Source organism: Fusarium fujikuroi, chromosome FFUJ_chr09 (assembly GCF_900079805.1).
Source record: "Fusarium fujikuroi IMI 58289 draft genome, chromosome FFUJ_chr09".
NCBI classification, from domain to species: Eukaryota; Fungi; Ascomycota; class Sordariomycetes; order Hypocreales; family Nectriaceae; genus Fusarium; species Fusarium fujikuroi.
Genome location: NC_036630.1, coordinates 2,158,319 through 2,178,535, shown reverse-complemented (window position 1 = coordinate 2,178,535; position 20,217 = coordinate 2,158,319). Strand labels below are relative to the sequence as shown.

The window sequence follows — 20,217 nt, the reverse complement described above, 5'->3', positions numbered from 1 at the left end:
GGCCTCGCGATACCTGATTTGGCTGATATAACGTCACTTACAGGCCGTTTCAACGACAGTAGTTGGATGCTTTGTTTGATGAATCCCTGATTGGGCTTTAGGCGGTGGCAGTGCAGGATTAGCTGGGCCTGCATCACATGCCTAACTAAACGTTTGGGGGGGTAAAGAGATAACTTTATAGCGGATACAGTTGTAGGGAGGTATCTCTAGCGCTGTTGTTTAATTGAACGCATCGTATTTTCTATTTTCTGGCAGCTCCATGCATCAACACGTTGGGGATCGTTAGTGAGTAACTATCCCAATGGAGTGCACAGGGCATGGGCATGAAGATGAGGCTGGGCGATATCCATGGCTGAGTCATGTTGCTTCTGTCATCCATGTCTCGAACCTCGAAAACAAATCTTAATACTGAAACATCAACAATCGAATCGAGGTTGAGGTGAATAGAGATTGGATGTCAACGCTAAGCTCAATTGCCAAGCGCCAAGATCAGATCAACTGCAAGTGCTCGCGCGAACAGACAGGGAAGACCCATTATGTCATCCCTCATCGAAAAGTGGAGATGCACTCTAATCTAATCGCGCTCACGAAGCGCGTCGCAACACGAGCTTGGGCTTGGATCATACATCGTCATGCAAATCAAGTAAACAACAAAACAAAATTCAGCCTCAATTGTCTTTCTCTTCTCGACAAGTAAATCTCTTATCAATGACCCATCTATAGCTTCAACTTTAGCAATGGATTACAACTTTGGCCAGGACGCCCCGTCTGGCTCTGGCTCCGGTTCCTCAAACTGGCTCGGATTTGGTCAGCGCGTAACTGTCGCTTCTTCGTCACCGGGTGTGCCTAACACTATGCCCGAGGCTGATGATGCTTCTTTCGCCGAGTCATATCGCCCAGAGGCTTCTCCTTTATTCAATCCTCTTTTCATACCCCGAAACCAGGCTCCTGAAGGTGCACCCTCGAATGCTTTAAGCCCTGGTCCTCCTCCTAGCTGGCCCTGGCAACGCGATGCAACCTTCAACAGTGACGGTCTCGAGTCCCCCGATGTCTCTGCTCTCCCTGAGCAGCCTTCGCGTTATTCTGATTCACCCGAAGATGATACGCCACAAGAATCCGCTATCGTAGAGGAACCTACTGATGCGCATCATATTACTTCACCCGAACGGGCCCCATTCTCGCCGCCGCAGGAGCCTGCTGCAGGCACGCAAGAGAACTCGATAATCCAGTCAAATCTCACCGAGGAAGTGGTCGCGGAGGGAGGCATGGATCCCGTTGTAGAGGAGTCACGCGTTGAGATTTATGAGCATACCGAGACCATTGTCCAGTCCTCGGAAAAGGAGCCCGAAGAATTGCCTTCCCAACAAGGACTTGAAAATGTTGTTGAAAATGGCGAAGCCGATCGCGTTGAGGAAACACCTACCCAGACACCTATTGAACAAGCGGTCGGCGACAATAAGACCACCGATAGGCAACAGACCCCAGCGCAAAATCAATCCAAATCACCAGAGCTCGCCTCAGCTCCTGCCACAGGATCTAGCTCTCTTAAAAATGCATTGCTTTCAGTTGGCAGAGGTATAATGAAGCGTATGTCGGCGCCGCCTCCGGCAGTCGTGGCGACACCTCAACCAGAAGACTCCCAGAATCGAAGAGCCACCTCAACACAATTAGAACAACAGACCGAAAGAGCTGGTTCTACTCCCTCTCTAGTCGTTGAACTGAAATCAATGTCAGAGCCTGAAAAGGCAACATTCACTTCCCAAGCTCCTGCACCTGAGGATGGGCCATCGCACGATGAGGAATCTACTGCACAAGCATCCGCAAAGCGGAGCCGACGAAGCACACAAGCGGTTGTGGAAGAGTCTTCGGGGTCTGCCACAAAACCCACTCGTGGCCGCCGAAGTATTGCTTCTGCGCCAACTTCACCCTCGGTTAAGAACGCTCCGTCGTCAGCCCAGAAACGAGCCCGCAAGTCCATGCCTGCAAGTGTTCTCGCGGACCAGACCCCCAGAAAGCGAGGACGCCCGCGAAAGAGCGATGCTGTAGCGACTCCAGCCGCGCCCCCAAGTACCGCAAAGAGAGGCCGACCCAGAAAGTCGGATGCCACTCCAATCACTGTCCCCAGCGCATCAAAGCCCTTGTCTGCCAGAGGCCGTCTCGTTGCCAGTGCTAGCAAGGCTGTAACGACACCTCGAAAAGCTACGACAGCCCGGACACCTAAGACTGCAATTGGACTCCGTGCCGCAGCGACTCCTACGACAACACCAAAGCCACGTGGCAGGCCACCGAAGAACCCTCCTCAGCCAACAGAAGAGGAGGAAGAAGTCGAGCCGGAGGCGGAAGCGCCCAAGCGTGCTGGTCGGGCAAAGCGAGGTGCCGACTTGACTGATGAAGCTCCCGCCGCAAAGAAAAGCACCCGCACGGTTAAGCCACGCACAGTTCCCTCTCCAGCCAAGCGAGGCCGACCTACAAGAAAGGCTGCTGCTGCTGCTCTCCCTGCAGCTGAGAAGGCAGAGCCTGTAGCAAAACGTGGCCCCCGAACTGCAGCTGCACCCAAAGAAGAGGCGCCCGCCGAAGCTCCCAAGAAACGTGGTCGCCCTGCTTCCAAGGCTGAGGCGCCAGCAGGTGGCGAATCTGCTCCAGAGCCCAAGACGCGAAAGCGAGGTCATGCTGCAGCTGCTGAGGACACCGCGGCTGAAGAGCCGGCGCCCAAGAGACGTGGTCGTGCTACCAAGTCTGCTCCAGAGGAAAAGTCAGCATCGGCTCCCAATCGACGTGGAAGGGCAGCTGCCTCAAAGGCCGCCGAAGAGGCCGTATCTGAGCCTGCACCTACAAAGAAGCGTGGAGCTGCCAAGACAGCTACTAAGTCGGCCGAGAATACTGCATCTGGGTCCGAGTTCGCCCCCAAGAAGCGAGGACGTGGAGCTGCCTCAGCCAAGGCCACTGAAGATGTTCCTGCTGAGACCGCTACCACAAAGCGTGGTCGTTCTAAACGCACAGCACCTGAGCCTGAGCCTGAAGTTGAAGCACCCGAGCCTGCGGCCAAGAAGCGACGCACAACACGCAAAGCCGAGGAGCCAGTTGAGGAGCCAGTTGAGGAGCCAAGCAAATCTACAGGCCGAAAGACAGGACGGTCTACAAAGGCTGCCAAGGAAGTGGTGGAAGAGCCCGCACCTAAGCGTGGCAAGTCTACTCGCTCCAAGGCCGCTGAACCTGAAGAGCTGAAGCCTGCTGCGAAGCCTCGTGGTCGTGCTGCCGCGAAGAAGGCACCGGAGCCTGCTGTCGAAGCCGAGGCTGAGGCCGAACTAGAGAAGCCCAAGGCTCGTGGACGGCCCGCAAAGGGAAAGGCTGGAAAGGGAGAGCTCCCAAGCTCAAAGACTGCTGAAGATCCTGCTCCAAAGCGAGGACGAGGAGCAGCCAAAGCAACAGCCACCAAGGCCAAGGGCTCTGCTCCTACCGGCGTGACTAAGATAGGCAGAGCAGCACAAACTGGTGTACGAAGGGGACTGCGATCAAGGGGCTGAATTAATGTCTGATATACGCATGCAAAACTTTTGTTTCGGCGATAAAGGATGGTAGGGTGGACATCTGGTTTTTGAGGTTTATTGTAAATTATGGTATCCGGGATGAGCAGGCATGGGTTTGGAACGGAATTACGAAGGCATTTGTATGGAGTACATGGGGTAGCAACAAGTTCACATATATGCTTCTGGTTCATCTGGGATCAAAGCACTCAAGAATCGCGATATTTTCATTGACTTGTACGGTAATAAAGCATAACATCGCAACAGAATAGAGCCATCAACAAACAGACTGGTATCTTGAAATCAAAAGGAAGAAAACACCAAATCACTCGTAAAGATCCTTATCCACATCGCCATCCTTGTTCGAATGGGGGCTTGTCACCTTGATGCCATTCTCCAATCGCGACAGCGTCATGATATACCCCTTGTGATCGCACCAGCTGCGCACCATCTTGACCGCTGTCTTGATCTCTCGTCCATTGAGTTGCCAGAGTGACAACTCTGCAATGTCCTCATCATCGAGCGGCTTGTCATGATAGGTTGCAGTGATCTCTCCTTCAGCATCCCCCTCTGTGCCGTCGTTTCTAGGTGTGGTAGAGCCCGTGGCAGTAGATTCGTCCGTGACGTCTGTGATTCGGTTGTTCTCAGGCAGACGTTGGAGGAACTTGCGCCAAACGGTCTCGCGGGCCTCACAAGTGAGAGACTTGAAGAGGAGATGCAAGCTGACTCGGCTGCGGAACGCAGTATCGATGGTATGGTACAAGTTGGTGGTGAGGAAGATGATGCCGCGATAGTACTCGAGCTCGCGAAGAAAGATGCTGACAAGTTCATTGCGGTGAATGTCATTGGGGTTACGCTCTGCCATGAAGACATCCGCTTCGTCAAGCAGGATGACAGCGTTCCACTCGGTAGCCATCTCAAACACCTTCTTGATGTTCGCACCCAGAGCGGCAGCATTAATACCTAGATCCTCAGCCTGCAAGTAGAAGAGAGGACGATGGGTGCGATCGGCAATCGCTTCGGCCATGAGGGTCTTTCCTGTTCCAGGGGGGCCAGACAGAAGCATGATGAGGCCTTGGCCCTTGCCCACAATCACATCCTCCATAGCCGTGTTGACGCCGTTGGCAAGGCTGTGATTCTCAACGAAAGACAGCACTAAATCCTTCTGCTGTTCGTCAAAGACGAGGTGGGAGTACGCTTGATCATTCCAGACAATCGGCTCAATATCCTCAACATAGAAATAGACTATAAATGATTAGCACAAGCACAAAACATCAGGTATCAGTGATCTCACCCCAGAGCTTGTTCTTCAAAGCGTATCCACCAATGAGCTCGGTCATGAATGCCAGCTCTTTGGGCTTCTGAAGAAGCTCTTCCTTGTTCTTGGTCTGGTCCTCCTCATTGAGCCTCTTCTGCTGTGTCTTGGGGTGTTTGCCCTCGGGTTTGGCCTCGGCGAGATCCTGCTTATGGCGGCGGCGCGACACATCGACTACCTCAATCTCTGGGTCCTTGTTTTCACGCTTTCCTTGGGCAAGGTGGTATTTGTTATATCCGACCACGTCGACTAGGATACGGCATTCCACGTTGTGCTTTTCAACGCCAGATTCTCCTGGGTGAAGAGCAATGCCGTTGTATGAGCAATACGTCAAGCCCTGTAGGTCAAGAACCTTGCGACCGCGAGACACCAAGCGCTGTTCAATAGCATCTTTCTCTGGGTGCATTTCGAAGGGGTAATGGCGAAGTTCACGAATCGGCTTGTTTCCGGCGAACTCATTGATCGTAAGCGACTTCTTCCTCCAGATGAACTCCTCGCCGTTGAAAGCCATGACTTTGGCCGTCAGGACGAGCTGCATGACACCTTCGTTGGTGTCGTACTCGGTACCATCTACCTTTGCAATGAACTCGGAGTTCATCCCATAGCTATAGGCTGTAGAGTCCCTGGGAAATAGAGTCCATGCCGTTCGGAAGTCAATGAGATCCTTGTCAAGCAAGTTCCGTCGCTTGATCTTGAGATCACGGAAGATCTCATCAAAAACTCTGAGGAGCAGTTGCAGATATCCCTTTAGCGGATATTCCTTCTTGGTGTTGCGATACAAGTCTCGGATCTCATCCTGACAGAACCACAGAGGGCGGAAAGGCTCTTTGAAGACGGCGATATCGTGGACGTCAAGATGGAGATTCTCCTTCTTCAGGATAGGCTCGATTGCACTGACAAGAAGAGGGTTCTGGATGTCGACTTGGTGGTACTTGAGAGGGTATCGGTTTGAGATAGCGCCCTTCTGGATGTCTTTGATCTTGTACACCTTAATGGCAACACGATCTCGTGCTTTGGCAATGGCCGTGGGCATTTGCTTGGGTGGATAGTCTTGCCAGTCCCAATTATTCCTCCCAGGGTCCGAGTGCTTCCCCTCGTAGAGGGTTTGTATGACAGTGTCGGCACCAAACGAGGGATCCCTGTAGTCGGTCTCCTCGGGCTCCTCCTCATTGTACTCTTTCTCAAGATCAAGTGGCCCATCGAGAGGAGACTTCTTGCGGCGGAGAAGCTTGTGCTTCCATTTCCATGCCATGTCAGAAATGTTTTCACCAACGTTTTGGAGCATGTTGGACTGAGATTTTCTAGCTTGAACGAAAGCCTCGTATTCGCGGTCGAATTTACGGTTGAAGGAAGCGACTTGGCTGGGAGTCCGACGAGGTAGAACGATCCAAGCAGGCTCAGTGGTCGTATTTGACGACTCCATGCTTAAAGCCCGAGAACGTCCTAGCAGGGGAGAAAGAGAAGACAAAACAAGCTTGGGCTGGAGTGTAGATCTAGCGCCGGTAAACACAGCCTTCGTTTGGCTTCCAAGGACAGGATTGGCAGGGAAGGGGACCAATCCGATAGCTTAGGACTTGCTGGTGCCTGGTGCCATTGCTGCCTCACCGTTGGCCTTGACGCCATTGTCAGCCATTGCCTACCTACAGCAGCAGCTGAAACTGCATGCACAGGTACATCCATCCATTTATGAGGGCACCTCAGTGAAAGACATCCACAACCATCTATGACCCGCCAATCGCAGTTTGATAGCACGTCTTACTGGTCAATACTTTGAAAAACGGGAGACATATAACAGGAAAGGGATGTATGTCTATCTAACGCATGATTGTTGGTTGTGTTACGTATCTCAATGGTCAGGATCAGAGTGAGATGATGTTTGCCGTCCACCCCTTGGCCTAGGACTTACAGCTCGAAAGCCCCTGTGCGGGCCCTGTAAGTCCTGACTCCTCCCCGGACACGCTAAGGGAGCTTGGGCCTCTGCCTAATATGACCCGCCACTTAGCAAGTGTTGGTAGCTAGCTGAAAGAAAAGAGGCCTCAAGATGATCAAACTGACAGCAACAATCAGGCTTGTCTTTCGGAAGATACCCATATTATTTTGTCTAAAGCTCCTGGATTTTCAGCCCTACTTCGCCCAGCTCCCGCACAAGGCATCCACATTCGGTAGCCCAGGAGGCTCAACACAAGGCACTTCATGAGGCAGCATCATATCATCAAGGACGGGAAGTGAAGTGAGACTTGCCGCTCCATGCGAGGAAAATAAAGTTGCCAGATTTATGTCGTGTGCTACTATAGCCAAACTGATTTACTCGCTACTCTACTGATCTGTACGATGCTGTCAAGGCTGTCTGTGTAACCTCATCTGCAACTCAGAGGAGAGGCAGAGCTTGAATTGACTTTCACTGTACACCACTTTCAAGCGACCAATTAACTTTGGATAATAAGGCAAAGTATGATGGGGGGAAGAATAGCCACAGACACGCCGGGCTACTGGCTGAAATGCCATCCCTCCATCGCAATTCTTCGATCGTGTGTGGAGCAATGCCTCCTAGGAGATGGTCATAAGCTACAATAATTCACAGGAATTCAACAAGCGGGTTTAGCTCAGTTGGGAGAGCGTCAGACTGAAGTCAAACTTCAATCAATTGGTATCTGAAGGTCATGTGTTCGATCCACATAAACCGCAAGTTCTTTTTTTGGTGTCTACCTTAGCACGATAGAAAGTGGGGAGGGAATGTGTACATGGAGTCGTTATTAGCAGGCAGGAACTGACGGACACGCTGTTGTATTCTTTTCGATACACATTGGTTGATTATCGATAGGAAAGAGACTTCTACCTTTTCTTCTTTTAGTGCATGAATTTCATCAATGTTGGTTGGTTGCTCTGCAAGCCGTACGTAAATGCTGCACAATTCCCAAGTGTCGTCGGTCGTCGCCGGTATTGATGAAGATGAAGATCGCAGCCAAATTCTTGTACGTCAATGCCAGAATTGGATCACCAGTACTTCATCCCTCTTACTCCTGAAGTCTTCTTAAAAATACCTTACTACGCGCTGTCGACCGAATTGCTCTCTTTTTCGGCACTTGCACTTTGCAACTCACACGTCCCAGAAGTGGCATTTGCTTGACCAACTTACACACTCGTCCATTAATCCATCATCGCATGGGTAAAGATGACCAGAACAGATTCGCAAGCCATTTTGTATCCGAAATAATCAAATTGCTGAGTCCCTGTGGTCAGCCGGGCCTTTCTGGAAAAGCACATCGTGTGCCAAGCTACGAACCGACGAGCCATTTTTCGCCGTGAACAGTCTGAAAGTGAAAGCACTTATCGAGTTCAGCAGCCTTCTTGCCACCATATTTTAAATGAAATATTGAAAAGTGTACATATACTGCACTGACATCCTGGAGGTGTGCGAAATTTCGAGGCCATGGGCCACAACGAGGCCTTGCGTATCGGATAGTTCCGATATCCACCAGTCCAACAAGGACATGACTAAATGCCCATCATGGAATGAGAGAGAGGCGTGCATGCATTTACCGAGGAACTTAGCACGACTTCACAGACCAGCACTCGGAAACTCGGCTAGTTGTCCTTCAGTTCTTTCTCGTGTTGCCGAAGCGATCCCTCTAGTCGAGGAAGAAGCCATGGACGGAAGGATGAGCAACCCGACATCTCAAGTCAATTTTGGAGATACCGCAATGCATTGGAGCGAGCCAAAGAAGCATGAACATTTGGATCCGCGGTGAAGATAATTTGGTAACCATCCATTCTGATAGGTGCCATGACTACGAGCCAGAGGGGCTTTACCCTGAAATGTCTGTCTATCACTGTCTCGACAGGTAATCCCTCCATAAACCTCGCAAATAAAGGGATCATTCAACAATTCCCCCTAAACCACTTGCCATCCTTCACATGGCTGATGTGCATCCTGCTTGAACAAGATCGAAGCTGAACTCGCCCCAATGTTTAGCAAGTGGCTAATCCATTCTGCTCTTCTCTGCCGTAGAAATTGTGGGCATACCTCTAGAAAACATGTGGCTGTTCTGTTTGCCGGAAAGGAGATTGGTTAATGGTCTTTATTACCAGGCCAAAGGACTGACGGCTGTGAAACCTCACGCACGATCCCGCACGATCCCGCAGAGATACAAGCGTTGGAAGGTGCAAAGCGAATTATTTGCGACAGATCACGCAGTGGAGGGCTATTGCAGTCTTGAGGGTGCCATTGCAATACTCGCCCGGATCAGAGAAGTCACTGGGTGCCGGGCAATGGCAAGTACAGGAGAAGGTATGGTGTGGCATGGCTCTTCGAACACAGTGTAAGAGCTCACGCAGAGAGTTCTATCATCGAATCTGGGATGGAGAATCGACAGGGCAGTAAGCGGAGATCATATAATGCCCTCAGAGCATAAGTTCTTGGGTCTGAAGTTGCAGAAATCTATGGTGACACTCAACGGCAAGTTGCCGCATCTCCCTCTAGAAGCATACACCGCTTGTCTATGGGAATCAAATCATTGACCAGGCCTGACTCACGGTCACTGAATGTGAAGTAAGACGTCATCGTCCGATATCAAACCACACATGACCAACAGCTGCTTGCCAGGTGACATAGACAGCATACCCAGGCTACCATGCTATAGCAACCATATCGTCGAGACATGTCAAAACACAAACTCGAAATCCCACCATTACAAATAACATTCTTTCACTGATGCAATATATTTGACCGCAATTTGGGTCTGTTGTCTGACAGCAGGCTCGTCCACGTCTTCTGCGCAGCTACCCGAAGCCCACGGCTGCAAACCCAGTGCCTCAACCAGCGCGGTGTGCAAAGTTTGGCGAAGCAAATCATCCACGATATAACTCGGTATTTCTGATTCTTTCTACTTGTTTACTTTCTTTGATCGTTCACTATTGTTTCTATTCGGAACCCCGCTTCATACATTGGCTTCCATCAATGAAGGTGGGATGAATGAATAGAAACGACTACCGCCATTGTTCAACGATATTTTGCTGTCCACGGACCATTCAATCACAACAATAAGCAATCTCGACTCTCAAATACGGAGGACTATAAATTGGTCTTCGCTTCTACCGGCTTTCGAATCTTGATTTCTCATCATCTCACTCGACTCTCCTCTATTGTACCCTACTGTATCGACACTTATCTAGCATATCATAATTATTCATCTTCAACTCATCTTCACCACCGGTTCCATCTTGAAGAACAGTCAAGATGGAAGCGCCTCTAACTCCAACCACTCGAGAGAGTTCTAGCAGCCCTGATCTCGACGTTACTCCTCCCCCTAATGAGCTGAGCAGCCCATTTACCAGACCTAGCACTATCAGCACAGGTTCTGAACTCAAGAACAAATCCCACATGACGTTCTCACAGGTTGCTGGGGAATCACCCAGTCTCCGTAAGGATCGAGGCCCTCTTCCCCAGACCAATCTGAACGCTATCATCGAGGAAACTCCAACTTGTCGAGCTCCTCAGTTCCGAAACAAACCAATCTCTATGCATGAGCGCAACCATGAGGCTTACAGGTTCGTGCCTCAAAACCCTATGTCCTTCAAGTCGAATGTGGCTGGGTCAGCCACACCAGCCTATCCTATCCGCCAGCCTATTGCTCCTCCTCCTGATCATGCTGCTTCAAGCAGAAGCCTGTTCCCTGGAGCCTTGGCTCCATCTCCAGCCATTTGGGAAGGTCTAAAGGGGCACTTCAGCCAGCTCGGCATCAACGAGCACCAAAGCATGGCTACCCCAACAACTCTCCCCCCTTCTCAGATACCCCTGGCTCCCATCCAAGAGGCTCCGCGTCCTGTTCTCCCCTCTTGGCTCGAGGACGCTCTGAAGAAGGTACCATACGTCCAGAGCCAAGATGAACATCACCAGAAGCTCAGTTTGGCTGCCCGTCAACAAAATGCCCGTGGCTTCAGGCCCATGGCGGCTATCACTCGCCCTGCCAGCCACACTGCCCGTGAAGATGAAGCTCGCGAGTCTGTCTTCTCTGACAACTACAAAGGAGAACATAACACACGAAATGCAAGCGCTTTGAGCCTCACCCCTGAGCAGAATTGCGCCCTCTGGCTGACCAATCTCCCACCTGATGTCACTCATCATGAACTGCTTGGACAAATTCGCAACGTCGGACGCATCTGGTGCTCTGTCATCAACGAGCCTGACTGGGAGCGCCATGAAACCGCAGCCGCAAAGGTCGTTTTCTTCACCCCTGGTCCTGCTCAGCTTCTTCTCTCGAAGTCTCTCACACAGGGTATCAGTGTTCGAGGCTTCCCTGTGCGAGTCACCCACAACCGCGTCAAGTATGGGGAACAAGGCATTCTGGGACCTGCATCGCGTATTCTCATCATAACCGGGAAAAGCACCTTTGTGAACCCAAGCTCCCTCACAGAGTTCTTCGAGGAGCGCTTCGTCTTTGAGGTTGACGAGATCACCGAACTCATCGTTCAGGGGAACGCTTCAAAGGGCGGCCGGTCTGTGGTCGAATATCGATTCGGAAGCTTCCGTTGCCAGGCGCAAATGGGCAAGATGGCTTTGGAAAAGGATCGCCCTCAGGGATTTGAGAAGGTTGAGTTCGGAGAGGATCCTTGCGAGGTTGGCGACACCCTCTCCGCCTATGGTGTTGCTGCGGAACGTATTCAGGGAAAGGGAATGTGAGGCTGAGATATGAATGGTGACGACACGGATTTGTCTATGGGAGTGAATGAAGTTTTTGGACGGGGGTATTTATGTTGTCTTGCTTGTTGGCACTGGGAACTCTCTGTTAGCTTATACCCTCGAATGGCCTCAGAACGCATCAGATAGATTACGACATGAGACACTAGTTAGATGACTTAGATATTGTCAACAGTATTGCTGTAATTTACTTGCTACCCACAAGAACCGAGAGGTCGATGGCCTGAGTGAGTGCTCATGCCAGGCGCTTTCACTTTTTAAGTGTCCGATAACCAGTAAGCAGCCATCGCAACGGGCATGTCCGTGTTCGATGTGGCTTCGCATTGACTTTACTATGGCCTATAATTAGTCGCTAGGGCTGAACACTACCCAGTGAGTTGCAGCGAATTAGCGTGCCCTTGACGATCTGAGTTAACGTTGAACCGAGACGGTGGACATGCCACTTCCGACTCGATGTAACCATATTGCACATGACAATCGTCATCCATGAACTAGCCATAAACGGCCTTCAAGCCATTGTCTTGATGCTCAGAATCGTATGATGATTTCATCGTGATATTTATAATTCTTTGGTACAGACACGAGACCGCCATGAATGAACTCCGTCAACACCACCCACGTCTAACAATGCTGGTATAACCCCAATTACACAGAAAAGAACAAAAGAAAACAACCGTACAACATCTATCGTTTCAATGACTCATCCCACGGTAGCCAGGTCTGGCGATCAAAAGACGGCATGCACTTGACCTTCTCCGGCGGCTCGTACTGCCACTCAATATGGGCTTTATCCTCCTCCATATGTTGGATAACCTCATTCGTAAAGCCCTTCAACTTCTTGATATCCTTGCCTCTCGCATCTGTATACTCCAGACTGATGCTAGGTACCACTGCGATCTTTCGGTAGCCCTTGTGCCACAGGTCCTTGCAGAATAGTTGCGGTTCGCCCTGGAAGCATTCGTCCTTTTTGGGATCGCGGAATCGTAGACCGTTGAGGATCGGGGCGGCCGTGAAAGCTGTTGCGCCGTTCCAGCAGGCGAAGACTTGGAAAGGAAGATGGGCGTCATATCGCATTCGTGCTTCTCGGTTTCCTCTGAATAAGTCCCAGGCATTATCCCATGATCCATCTTCGGGGATGGGGAAGAATGTGTCTCCAGCAAGTGTCCTGGCGACCTGAAGTGTGTCAGTTTCTCAGTCTGGTCGGGGAAATCAGGTCAAACTTACCCATACGTCGTAGAATGTAGGATCAGGACCAGCGTAGGTAAAGTCCATGGCGCAGGTCATATCGGCATTCAGCTTACGACGCTGGAGCGCAAGCTCAAGCAGATCATCGGGACAAGCAGCAACATCGTTGATGAAGAGGACGGTAGTGTCATCCGCCGCTGGAACCTTCTTCTTAAACAGTGGCTCCAAGGCCAAGTTTCGCAATTGGGCCAACTTGCGAATGCGGGCGCCTTTTGACGGGTTAATCGCAGAGTTGTTATAAAAGTAGGTAATTCCAAGTTCCTCGAGGAACGGGCGCAAAGCAACAAGAACGTCAGCAGTTCCGTCGGGAGAATTGCCTTCGACGATTGAGAGGGCGCATCGTTCAGGTCCAAGGAATTGGATGGCCTCGACAATGCTGCCCATGAGACGAGGAAGAAGGTCTACAATATTGCGCAAATTAAGTGCAAAGAAGAAGTCGATTGGATGTTGGTCGTTTGCGTCTCCGCGAGTGTCCTTCTTCTTTTGGAGGTCCTTGTATCGCTTGGTGTCCAAGGGAGGGCATTGAAGACGTGGGCGCTCTTTTGAAGTGGGATCGAGGATGGCGTGAATGTAGGGAGTGATGCGCTCTGTAGAGAGAACGGAGCCTGGGACATGTTAGTCACTCTCATGCGGAAGGTCGAAGATTGGGACTCACCATTTGCGATTGGGATGGCAGATTTTGTTGTTGTTGGTGAGGGCGCTGCGGAAGTTGTAGAGGAGATGGTTGGTGTAGTATATACCTTGATTGAACTTGTGGTGTAAGTGTCGAGGGTCGAATAAGAAGGAGGTTCCTCGATAACAGGCGAGTCAACCAAATCTGACGAGGTACTCAAAGGTAAATCTATTGTTTCCGTAGACGTGGTCTTAAGGGAGGAGGGGGCATGAAGCGGTAGGTATGCCTCAGATAATCTGGTTATATGATCTCGGCCAAGGTACAAGCTCGCTGTGACTAACAAGAAGCAGACGAGCGGGACGCTCAGAACAAAGACCTTGCGATGCATTTCGTCAACAATTCGAGTCCATCACAGAGAAAAAGGAATGAAATTATGATGAGAGAGATGAAAAGAGAAGGGGAAAATTACAAGAACAATAATTAATTTACTCGCGCGGCTGAGAGAAGGGCGAGGCACAGCACCATCGCCTTGAAGGGAAGGGTTGGGTTGAGACACAAACGCCTCGTCCAGTACGAGAGCCCGCTAACAGCCGCTAGAGGACACACCCCGGCAGCGCCGTTTGAAGGCCAAGGGCACGTTACTGAGAGCCTGCCTGCTGTAAGCTTTGGGCTGGACTGGTCACTGTCAGCGTCAGCGGCCAGCGGTCAGCCCACCACGGTCTCCTCTCCACTGTTCATTATTCGGGGACCTCGTTTACATGGGAGCTAGCAGGGGTTTGATCTTGTAATCATTGGATTGGGTCAATACTATACGACATGTTCTAACTATTTGCGACGTGGTATCATGAGCTATCTGTGATCACATTCCGAGGTCAATTTGCTGACTGATTTGAGTCAGCGCAAACTCCCCTCGAGAGCACGATTGTCGCGGGAAACATAAGCAGAGGCGAATCCTCCTCGTCTCAAATTTTACCTGTTCCTTCGTCTCATTTCAACTCGGCACGATAGACCGAACCTGTCATCTCATCATTGGAGCTTGGATGGGTTAATCACTCAACTTGCAGCAGACAAGGATTACAAACTCTGCAAGGGTTATTAACGACACTGGAACTTGCCCTATCGAGCCAAGTCAGATGCCAAGTCGTATCACGCCGCGTTAAGATAACGATTTGCTGCAAGGAACATGGGCGTCGAATTCTGATGAAAACGGTTGACAACAACCGTCTAAAACGGTACCAAACGGCGCTTCGACGACACAACCAACACATGCGATCCTTGACAATCATCCTGGGTTGATGAGTTGTACGTTGAATTCAGCATCATTTTATCCCCGCAATCCAACAGAAATAGAACATGAAAACAATAAAATCAGGTGCAGTTCCTCTCTGTCGCTGTTCATTTTCCTGTCTCTCTTCCCCCTCTCGAGTGAGACAAAAACAGCCCAATATGCAGCGAATAATATGGACTCTCCAATTGTTTCAGTTATACATATGCCACAGTAATGCACTCTACGCCAAACTGTCCACTGCAACTGAGACATTGCAGCCCAGCCAGACGCCCAAACGCCCTGAACGCCTTGAACAACGTGCTGTACCTTCTGAAATGATTACTTGCGGTTACAAAAATGGCGGCCCGACAGCTATGACGACAGTCGAGTCTGGCAGTGCCCTGTGTCGCTTCAGTACCCAAAATGGCCTTTGGGGCATTTGTAAAAGTACTGGGGATTCGAAATGTACCCTTGCTGGACGATGTCGCGACCAGCATGATTGCTCAGATGGCTGTGGGACGACAGAGAACCTCAAGTTCAGAATGACATCCTGGTACTACAGACTCGTTGCAACTGGCCAATTAACTAACCGATTGATAGCAAGAGGGTCGAATGCTGCAATTTTGCATACCTGATCATGGATGAAGGTCACAAACACACCTATGTCGCCTGCGGTGCCGTCGTTGCAAGATACCTAGGACATCACCCCAAAAGTCCTGGCATTGACAAAAGCCGTTTCACAAACGACATCGACAAGTGAGACATCGAAACCTTCCAGCAACACAACAGCTGTAACAGAGACAAGCACCACTTCGTCGGGAAGCGCCACATAAGCCACTGCCGAGGTCTCTGATGACGATCGATCTGAATCGAGGAGTGACATGGGCGCGATATTCGGTGGTGTCACTGGGGGCCTGGCTGTGGTTTGCGGAACTGCTGTCGCGATTATATATCTCCTCCGAGAGAGTCGTGCACAGAAGCCGGAGGCGACACCAGAAAAAGGACAGGGGATGATCGAAGTATCGGGTCAGACAGAAACGGACAATGGACCCAAGGAGTTGGTTGGATTGAAGGCCTCGGATGTCCCAGCGAACCTTCAACCAGACAAGTTGCATGGAACACTTGCTCCTCGTCTACCTCACCCTGTGGAATTACCGTAGGACGACGAGTGACACGAGAGTGCCAAGCGATCAATGACACATAAGGGCAAGGGGGACTCGTTCTTAGGATGATAATAAAGTCAAGCGTGCGGATCCCAATCAGGCTTATGAACGGCTTTGGAATATAACACAGAGGTTTCAGGTACATTGCTGACCACATTGATTGTCGAATTCCCTTCGGTCTTCAGCTATTGAGTAGACAGTATATGTCCACGGCAGATTGATATGCAGAAACAGAGCCTGGGCTGGAAAAACCTCCAAAGCCACGACATGTAAGTTGGTCATGGTGTGTATGTAAATGACGCTGATTGACTAGGTTCTTTAGAGTTTATTTCATGATAAATTTCCTTCGTGACCCTCTCTTGCAGCCTGAAAAGACGAGGGCCATGTCCCAACAACATTGCGTGTGATCGAGTCCAGGGCGCGGTGTTGTCCAGCCTGGTAGTTCTTACAGCCTTTCATCCAAGCTCGGTTCATGGATACCACCCTGATATACTCAAATTGTTGTGAATAAGCAAAACAAGGTGCCATGAGACCTTTGCCGTGACCCCAGTTGTCCCGTTAACTGAACCAGAGGTGGGAAGAAAGATTGGAAAAGAGAAGAAATGGATGCTTGTATATTCATCAATCTTATGTACAGAAGCCCCTGGCGTTTTCTTTCGCTAACCAGTAGCGAGGAGTATTTGGACAGTCGACCAAACATCTACAGAGGTCGTCGTTAGTACCAGGCTAGGTGAAGTTGAACAGAATTCAAACAGATACGTACGTTATTACATCATCCCAAGCTTTACAAAGACAATCTCGATCAGTCTTCTTGCACTCTTGCGGCTATCAAGATATTAGCTTCGGACCAACACCAGGAAGGCTTCTCGTACTGTTATTGTTTCAATACATCTCTGGTAGATCGCTGCACACTCTGCTGTTCCTGAGGGCTTTGCTGACACATAGGCTGCGGCCAGGAGAATAAGGCTTGTGATGAATTTCATGGTGAACGATTTGAGATGTGAAGTATGATACAGAAAAAACTCTTAGCAGAGAATTCGAGTGAAAGTCGTGAAACTTATACGAGCTCTCATTATGGCAATTGAATTATAAGATTCAGGTCCGAGCCCAGCCCGCTGCATCATGAGGAATGTGAGACATTCGAGACCAACGAACAAAGGAGCCACTATCCCCAGCTCGTCGGAATTGGTGCAACACTAGACGGTTTCCGTAGCATTAGCGCAAGGGAACTCAAGCCACTGTCCATTGTCGTAAAGACTGCAGTGCCTGGAATTTAAATGTTAAGGTTGAAGCTACACTGAACGATAACGCATAATTACTAGTAACTAAAGGACCCTGGACATGAAGGCCGTGACAGCCGGTTCCCGGCTCGTATAGCAAGAAACGGTCTCGAAACTGGTTGAACTGGGGATAGTGCCCGTCTTGACTGTTGATTTCCAGGTATTTGGGTCGTTCGGTAGATGAACCGAGCGGAACTAGACAGGATACGGTGAAATACACTAAGCCGAGGAGAGAACAACTGGAGCTAATATGAGAAGGTATGATTATCAGACGGACTGCGTTAAAATTCAATAGCTCAGCCCTTATGCTTAGGCCGACCTAGGCTGGAAGTCTCGAGCACGGATGGCTTTAGAGTTACGCCTGAAAACGTTGACGTCGATCAGGTCAAGTCTATTCGAAAACCATCCCCTGAGTACCAGGCGGGAAAACTGTCCTAAGATGGTTGACTCTTTAGAAGTCCCGAGAGTTTGTGATAAAGGATCCTAGTAGAAGCGGAAGGATTCATATGGTGTAAGATACTAGCTGATGTGGATGATCCATTGATACTGATCGACCCCTGAGCATTACACTCACTCAAGATGGGTATATCGGTAACAAGAAACCGTATTCAACTGTTAGATTATCAAGCTGCGAGTCAACTGTTAGCAAAAGCAAACAAGAGACCGTGGCCGTCACTTACAAGACCTGGTAAATCAAGACAAGTCGGCGATCGGTCTGAGCATAGCACCGATCTTAACAGCATATTTCAATTTCCACATCGCAAATATCGAGGCGATGACTCCAGAGACAGCAGTCATGAAGGAAGCCTTTCCAACCATCTTGGCAAAAGCAATCCACCACATCAAGCTATGTGCCAAAACAAACTGTTTTGAATCATTCAGTTTCGGGAACTCCTCCTCGGGGATCTCCTTATCCAAGAACTTGCAAAGGGGACCCCATCCTTCTTGAACTTTGAACTCGAGCATTCTTTCGGCTGGAGCTATTTTCTTGACGAGGTCGTAGTGTTCGTGGAAGGCTTGACGAGCTGGGGACTTGTCGGAGAAGTCGGTCATGACTTTCTTTGAAAACTCCCAGAACGGGCCAGCTAGTGCGGTATCCCATCTCGCGAGAGTGTTCCATAGAGGCCACCGAAGAACTCGACCTCCCGTCGAGTCCATACTTCGAAGCCAGCTATCAACGTCGCGCCAAGTGATGATAACTTTGGCGTCAGGGTACGCGGCCACAAGCTCCTCGACGAAGCAGATGGCCGGTAGATCAGCCACGGCATCGTACGGTCCGAGTATCTTGTCAAACTCTTCACGACCCCAAGGCTTGCCCTTCCCATAGAACTTGGCGTCGAGAGCTTCGCGCCAGAGATCGAGGTTCGTCTTGGGGCTGCTGAGGGAGAGCGACATGTGGTATGGCGTGTAACCCAGTTGCTTGAGGGCCATTGTGAGAGCCATGGTTCCTGTTCTTGATTGTCCGAGGCATAAGACGCGCATAGGCTTTGTACGAGTGACTGGGTAGGAATCTATGAGGCGGCCGGTGATCGGATGGGGCTTGATATTGTAAAGTTCGTGCATCTCTTGAGGGTCGAAGGAATCAAGAAGGGGAGTCTCCTCGCTTGCCTCTGGACTGGACATATTGAGAGGGAGATTGGCTGTAGCTTTCGTGTCGTTGTCTGGCCTAATTAAAATCGAGAGAGAGAGGAGTTAGCCATCGATAAATCCAGACTGATTGCAAAGAATCCATTTTCAAAAATCAGGAAATGCACATTTATACGTGTCTTATAAGCGCTAAAATACACGCCCGCAACATGATGGAATGGCCACTTTGCTGACGCCTAGAGCTGACATCGCTTGTCTTTGCCGGGTATTTCTGAGATGAGATGGTGTGAGGTGAAAGTGTTTGGATGGTCTGTGTAGATGGAAAAGGGACGTCAGATTCCACGTATATCCGACGCCAAGCAACATTAAGCCGGCCAATCATGTTGAGAGCAGCGCCTGGATTTGATATCTAAGATTTGGCTTTGCGGTCACTGTGAGAAACAATCTCGAACTGCTCATGTAAGCGGACATATTCTCCATCAGTACTTTTTGATAAGGTGGCCATAGGTTCACTCCAAGCCTTCACTGCAGTCTAATTTGACAAGTTCATGATGCCACCGATGAAAAGAGCGATATATACGAAGAATCTAAAGGTACAATCTTCCAAGAACGGCCCCCAATCTTTCAGCCAGCAAATCACCTCCCTAGCAGCGTTCCACCAACCCCCCACCGCCAACTGTTCTTCCGATAGCAGAAAAACAACTCTGTCATCTTAAGCAAAGTTGCCGCTGGCCGGGTATTCAGTCGAAGCCTTGGCCCCGACGTTCTTGACGATGATGGTGCTGCCGGTGGAGCTGGTGATTCTGACATCGACGGTATCGACCTGGAAACCGCTGGGGTTCTCGAAGAAGTTGTAATCCTTTCGAGTCGTTCCAGTCCAGGTCTTTCCACTGTTGGTGCTGACTTCGAGGCTTTTGACGGGGAGGTTGCTGTTGCGGACTTGCATGCTGAACCAGAAAGCGCTGGTACCTGAGACAACTTTAGCTGATGAACTTGGAGTGCGGTAGGAGCAGAGCATGTTGCCAACTCACCTTCTTTGTTACGAAGGACCAAAGGCGTAGTGATATCGCAAGAAACCAGTCTCCAGCTGGTCTGAACAAGGCCGTTCGTGCCACCAACAGCAGTAAAGGCATTTTCAAAGAGATCCAAGTGACCCTTGTTGCACTCGTTACACTTGTCGACGATCTAAGAGCAAGGCATATCAGCTCACACTCCACAGACCATCAAAACATAAGAGTACTCACCATGGCCTTGATCTTCTTGCCGGTTGGGCCGGTGACTTCGATGCAGTTGCCACAAACCCCAGCATTGTCCCAGTTGGGACCAGAGAAAGCAGTGCCATAGATGCCAGAGGGAATCGTGTAGGAGACAAAGCCACAGTTGCCTCCAGAGACATTGCCACCGTAGTGAGTCGAAGTTCCAGAGGTAACCTCATCACTAAGATATCTTCCAGCAACAAGAGCTGGGCCAGCGAGGAGAACAGAAGTGAGCTTCATGGTGAATAGAAGAACGGAGGAGGATCTTTG

At 50.2% G+C, this 20,217-nt stretch overlaps 8 protein-coding genes, besides 1 other annotated feature; 3 read left to right on the top strand and 5 right to left on the bottom strand.

The window, feature by feature from the left end:
• Positions 1-737: 737 nt before the first annotated feature.
• FFUJ_09489 (uncharacterized protein) lies at positions 738-3,524 on the top strand (the record flags this gene model as incomplete). Its single annotated transcript, XM_023568602.1, has 1 exon — positions 738-3,524. One exon carries the CDS (start codon positions 738-740, stop codon positions 3,522-3,524), a length of 2,787 nt encoding a protein of 928 aa, XP_023435773.1.
• A 325-nt stretch (positions 3,525-3,849) lies between these two features.
• On the bottom strand, positions 3,850-6,262 carry FFUJ_09490 (related to TOB3 (member of AAA-ATPase family); the record flags this gene model as incomplete). XM_023568601.1 has 2 exons in its annotated part: positions 3,850-4,769; positions 4,819-6,262. The coding sequence occupies 2 exons, from the start codon at positions 6,260-6,262 to the stop codon at positions 3,850-3,852; spliced, it is 2,364 nt and encodes a 787-aa protein (XP_023435772.1).
• Positions 6,263-7,431: 1,169 nt separating this feature from the next.
• Positions 7,432-7,524, top strand: a tRNA (tRNA-Phe).
• Positions 7,525-10,075: 2,551 nt separating this feature from the next.
• FFUJ_09491 (uncharacterized protein) lies at positions 10,076-11,518 on the top strand (the record flags this gene model as incomplete). The annotated part of the gene is made up of 1 exon (XM_023568600.1): positions 10,076-11,518. One exon carries the CDS (start codon positions 10,076-10,078, stop codon positions 11,516-11,518), a length of 1,443 nt encoding a protein of 480 aa, XP_023435771.1.
• Positions 11,519-12,220: 702 nt separating this feature from the next.
• Positions 12,221-13,782, bottom strand: FFUJ_09492 (related to alpha-1,3-mannosyltransferase; the record flags this gene model as incomplete). XM_023568599.1 has 3 exons in its annotated part: positions 12,221-12,709; positions 12,761-13,386; positions 13,437-13,782. The coding sequence occupies 3 exons, from the start codon at positions 13,780-13,782 to the stop codon at positions 12,221-12,223; spliced, it is 1,461 nt and encodes a 486-aa protein (XP_023436161.1).
• Positions 13,783-14,840: 1,058 nt separating this feature from the next.
• On the top strand, positions 14,841-15,821 carry FFUJ_09493 (uncharacterized protein; the record flags this gene model as incomplete). XM_023568598.1 has 3 exons in its annotated part: positions 14,841-15,214; positions 15,262-15,417; positions 15,536-15,821. The coding sequence occupies 3 exons, from the start codon at positions 14,841-14,843 to the stop codon at positions 15,819-15,821; spliced, it is 816 nt and encodes a 271-aa protein (XP_023435770.1).
• Positions 15,822-16,451: 630 nt separating this feature from the next.
• On the bottom strand, positions 16,452-16,807 carry FFUJ_09494 (uncharacterized protein; the record flags this gene model as incomplete). XM_023568597.1 has 3 exons in its annotated part: positions 16,452-16,524; positions 16,588-16,649; positions 16,697-16,807. 3 exons carry the CDS (start codon positions 16,805-16,807, stop codon positions 16,452-16,454), a joined length of 246 nt encoding a protein of 81 aa, XP_023435769.1.
• A 990-nt stretch (positions 16,808-17,797) lies between these two features.
• Positions 17,798-18,727, bottom strand: FFUJ_09495 (uncharacterized protein; the record flags this gene model as incomplete). Its single annotated transcript, XM_023568595.1, has 1 exon — positions 17,798-18,727. One exon carries the CDS (start codon positions 18,725-18,727, stop codon positions 17,798-17,800), a length of 930 nt encoding a protein of 309 aa, XP_023435768.1.
• A 676-nt stretch (positions 18,728-19,403) lies between these two features.
• FFUJ_09496 (related to extracellular cellulase CelA/allergen Asp F7-like, putative) lies at positions 19,404-20,187 on the bottom strand (the record flags this gene model as incomplete). XM_023568594.1 has 3 exons in its annotated part: positions 19,404-19,660; positions 19,723-19,876; positions 19,936-20,187. 3 exons carry the CDS (start codon positions 20,185-20,187, stop codon positions 19,404-19,406), a joined length of 663 nt encoding a protein of 220 aa, XP_023435767.1.
• Between the last annotated feature and the right edge of the window lie 30 nt (positions 20,188-20,217).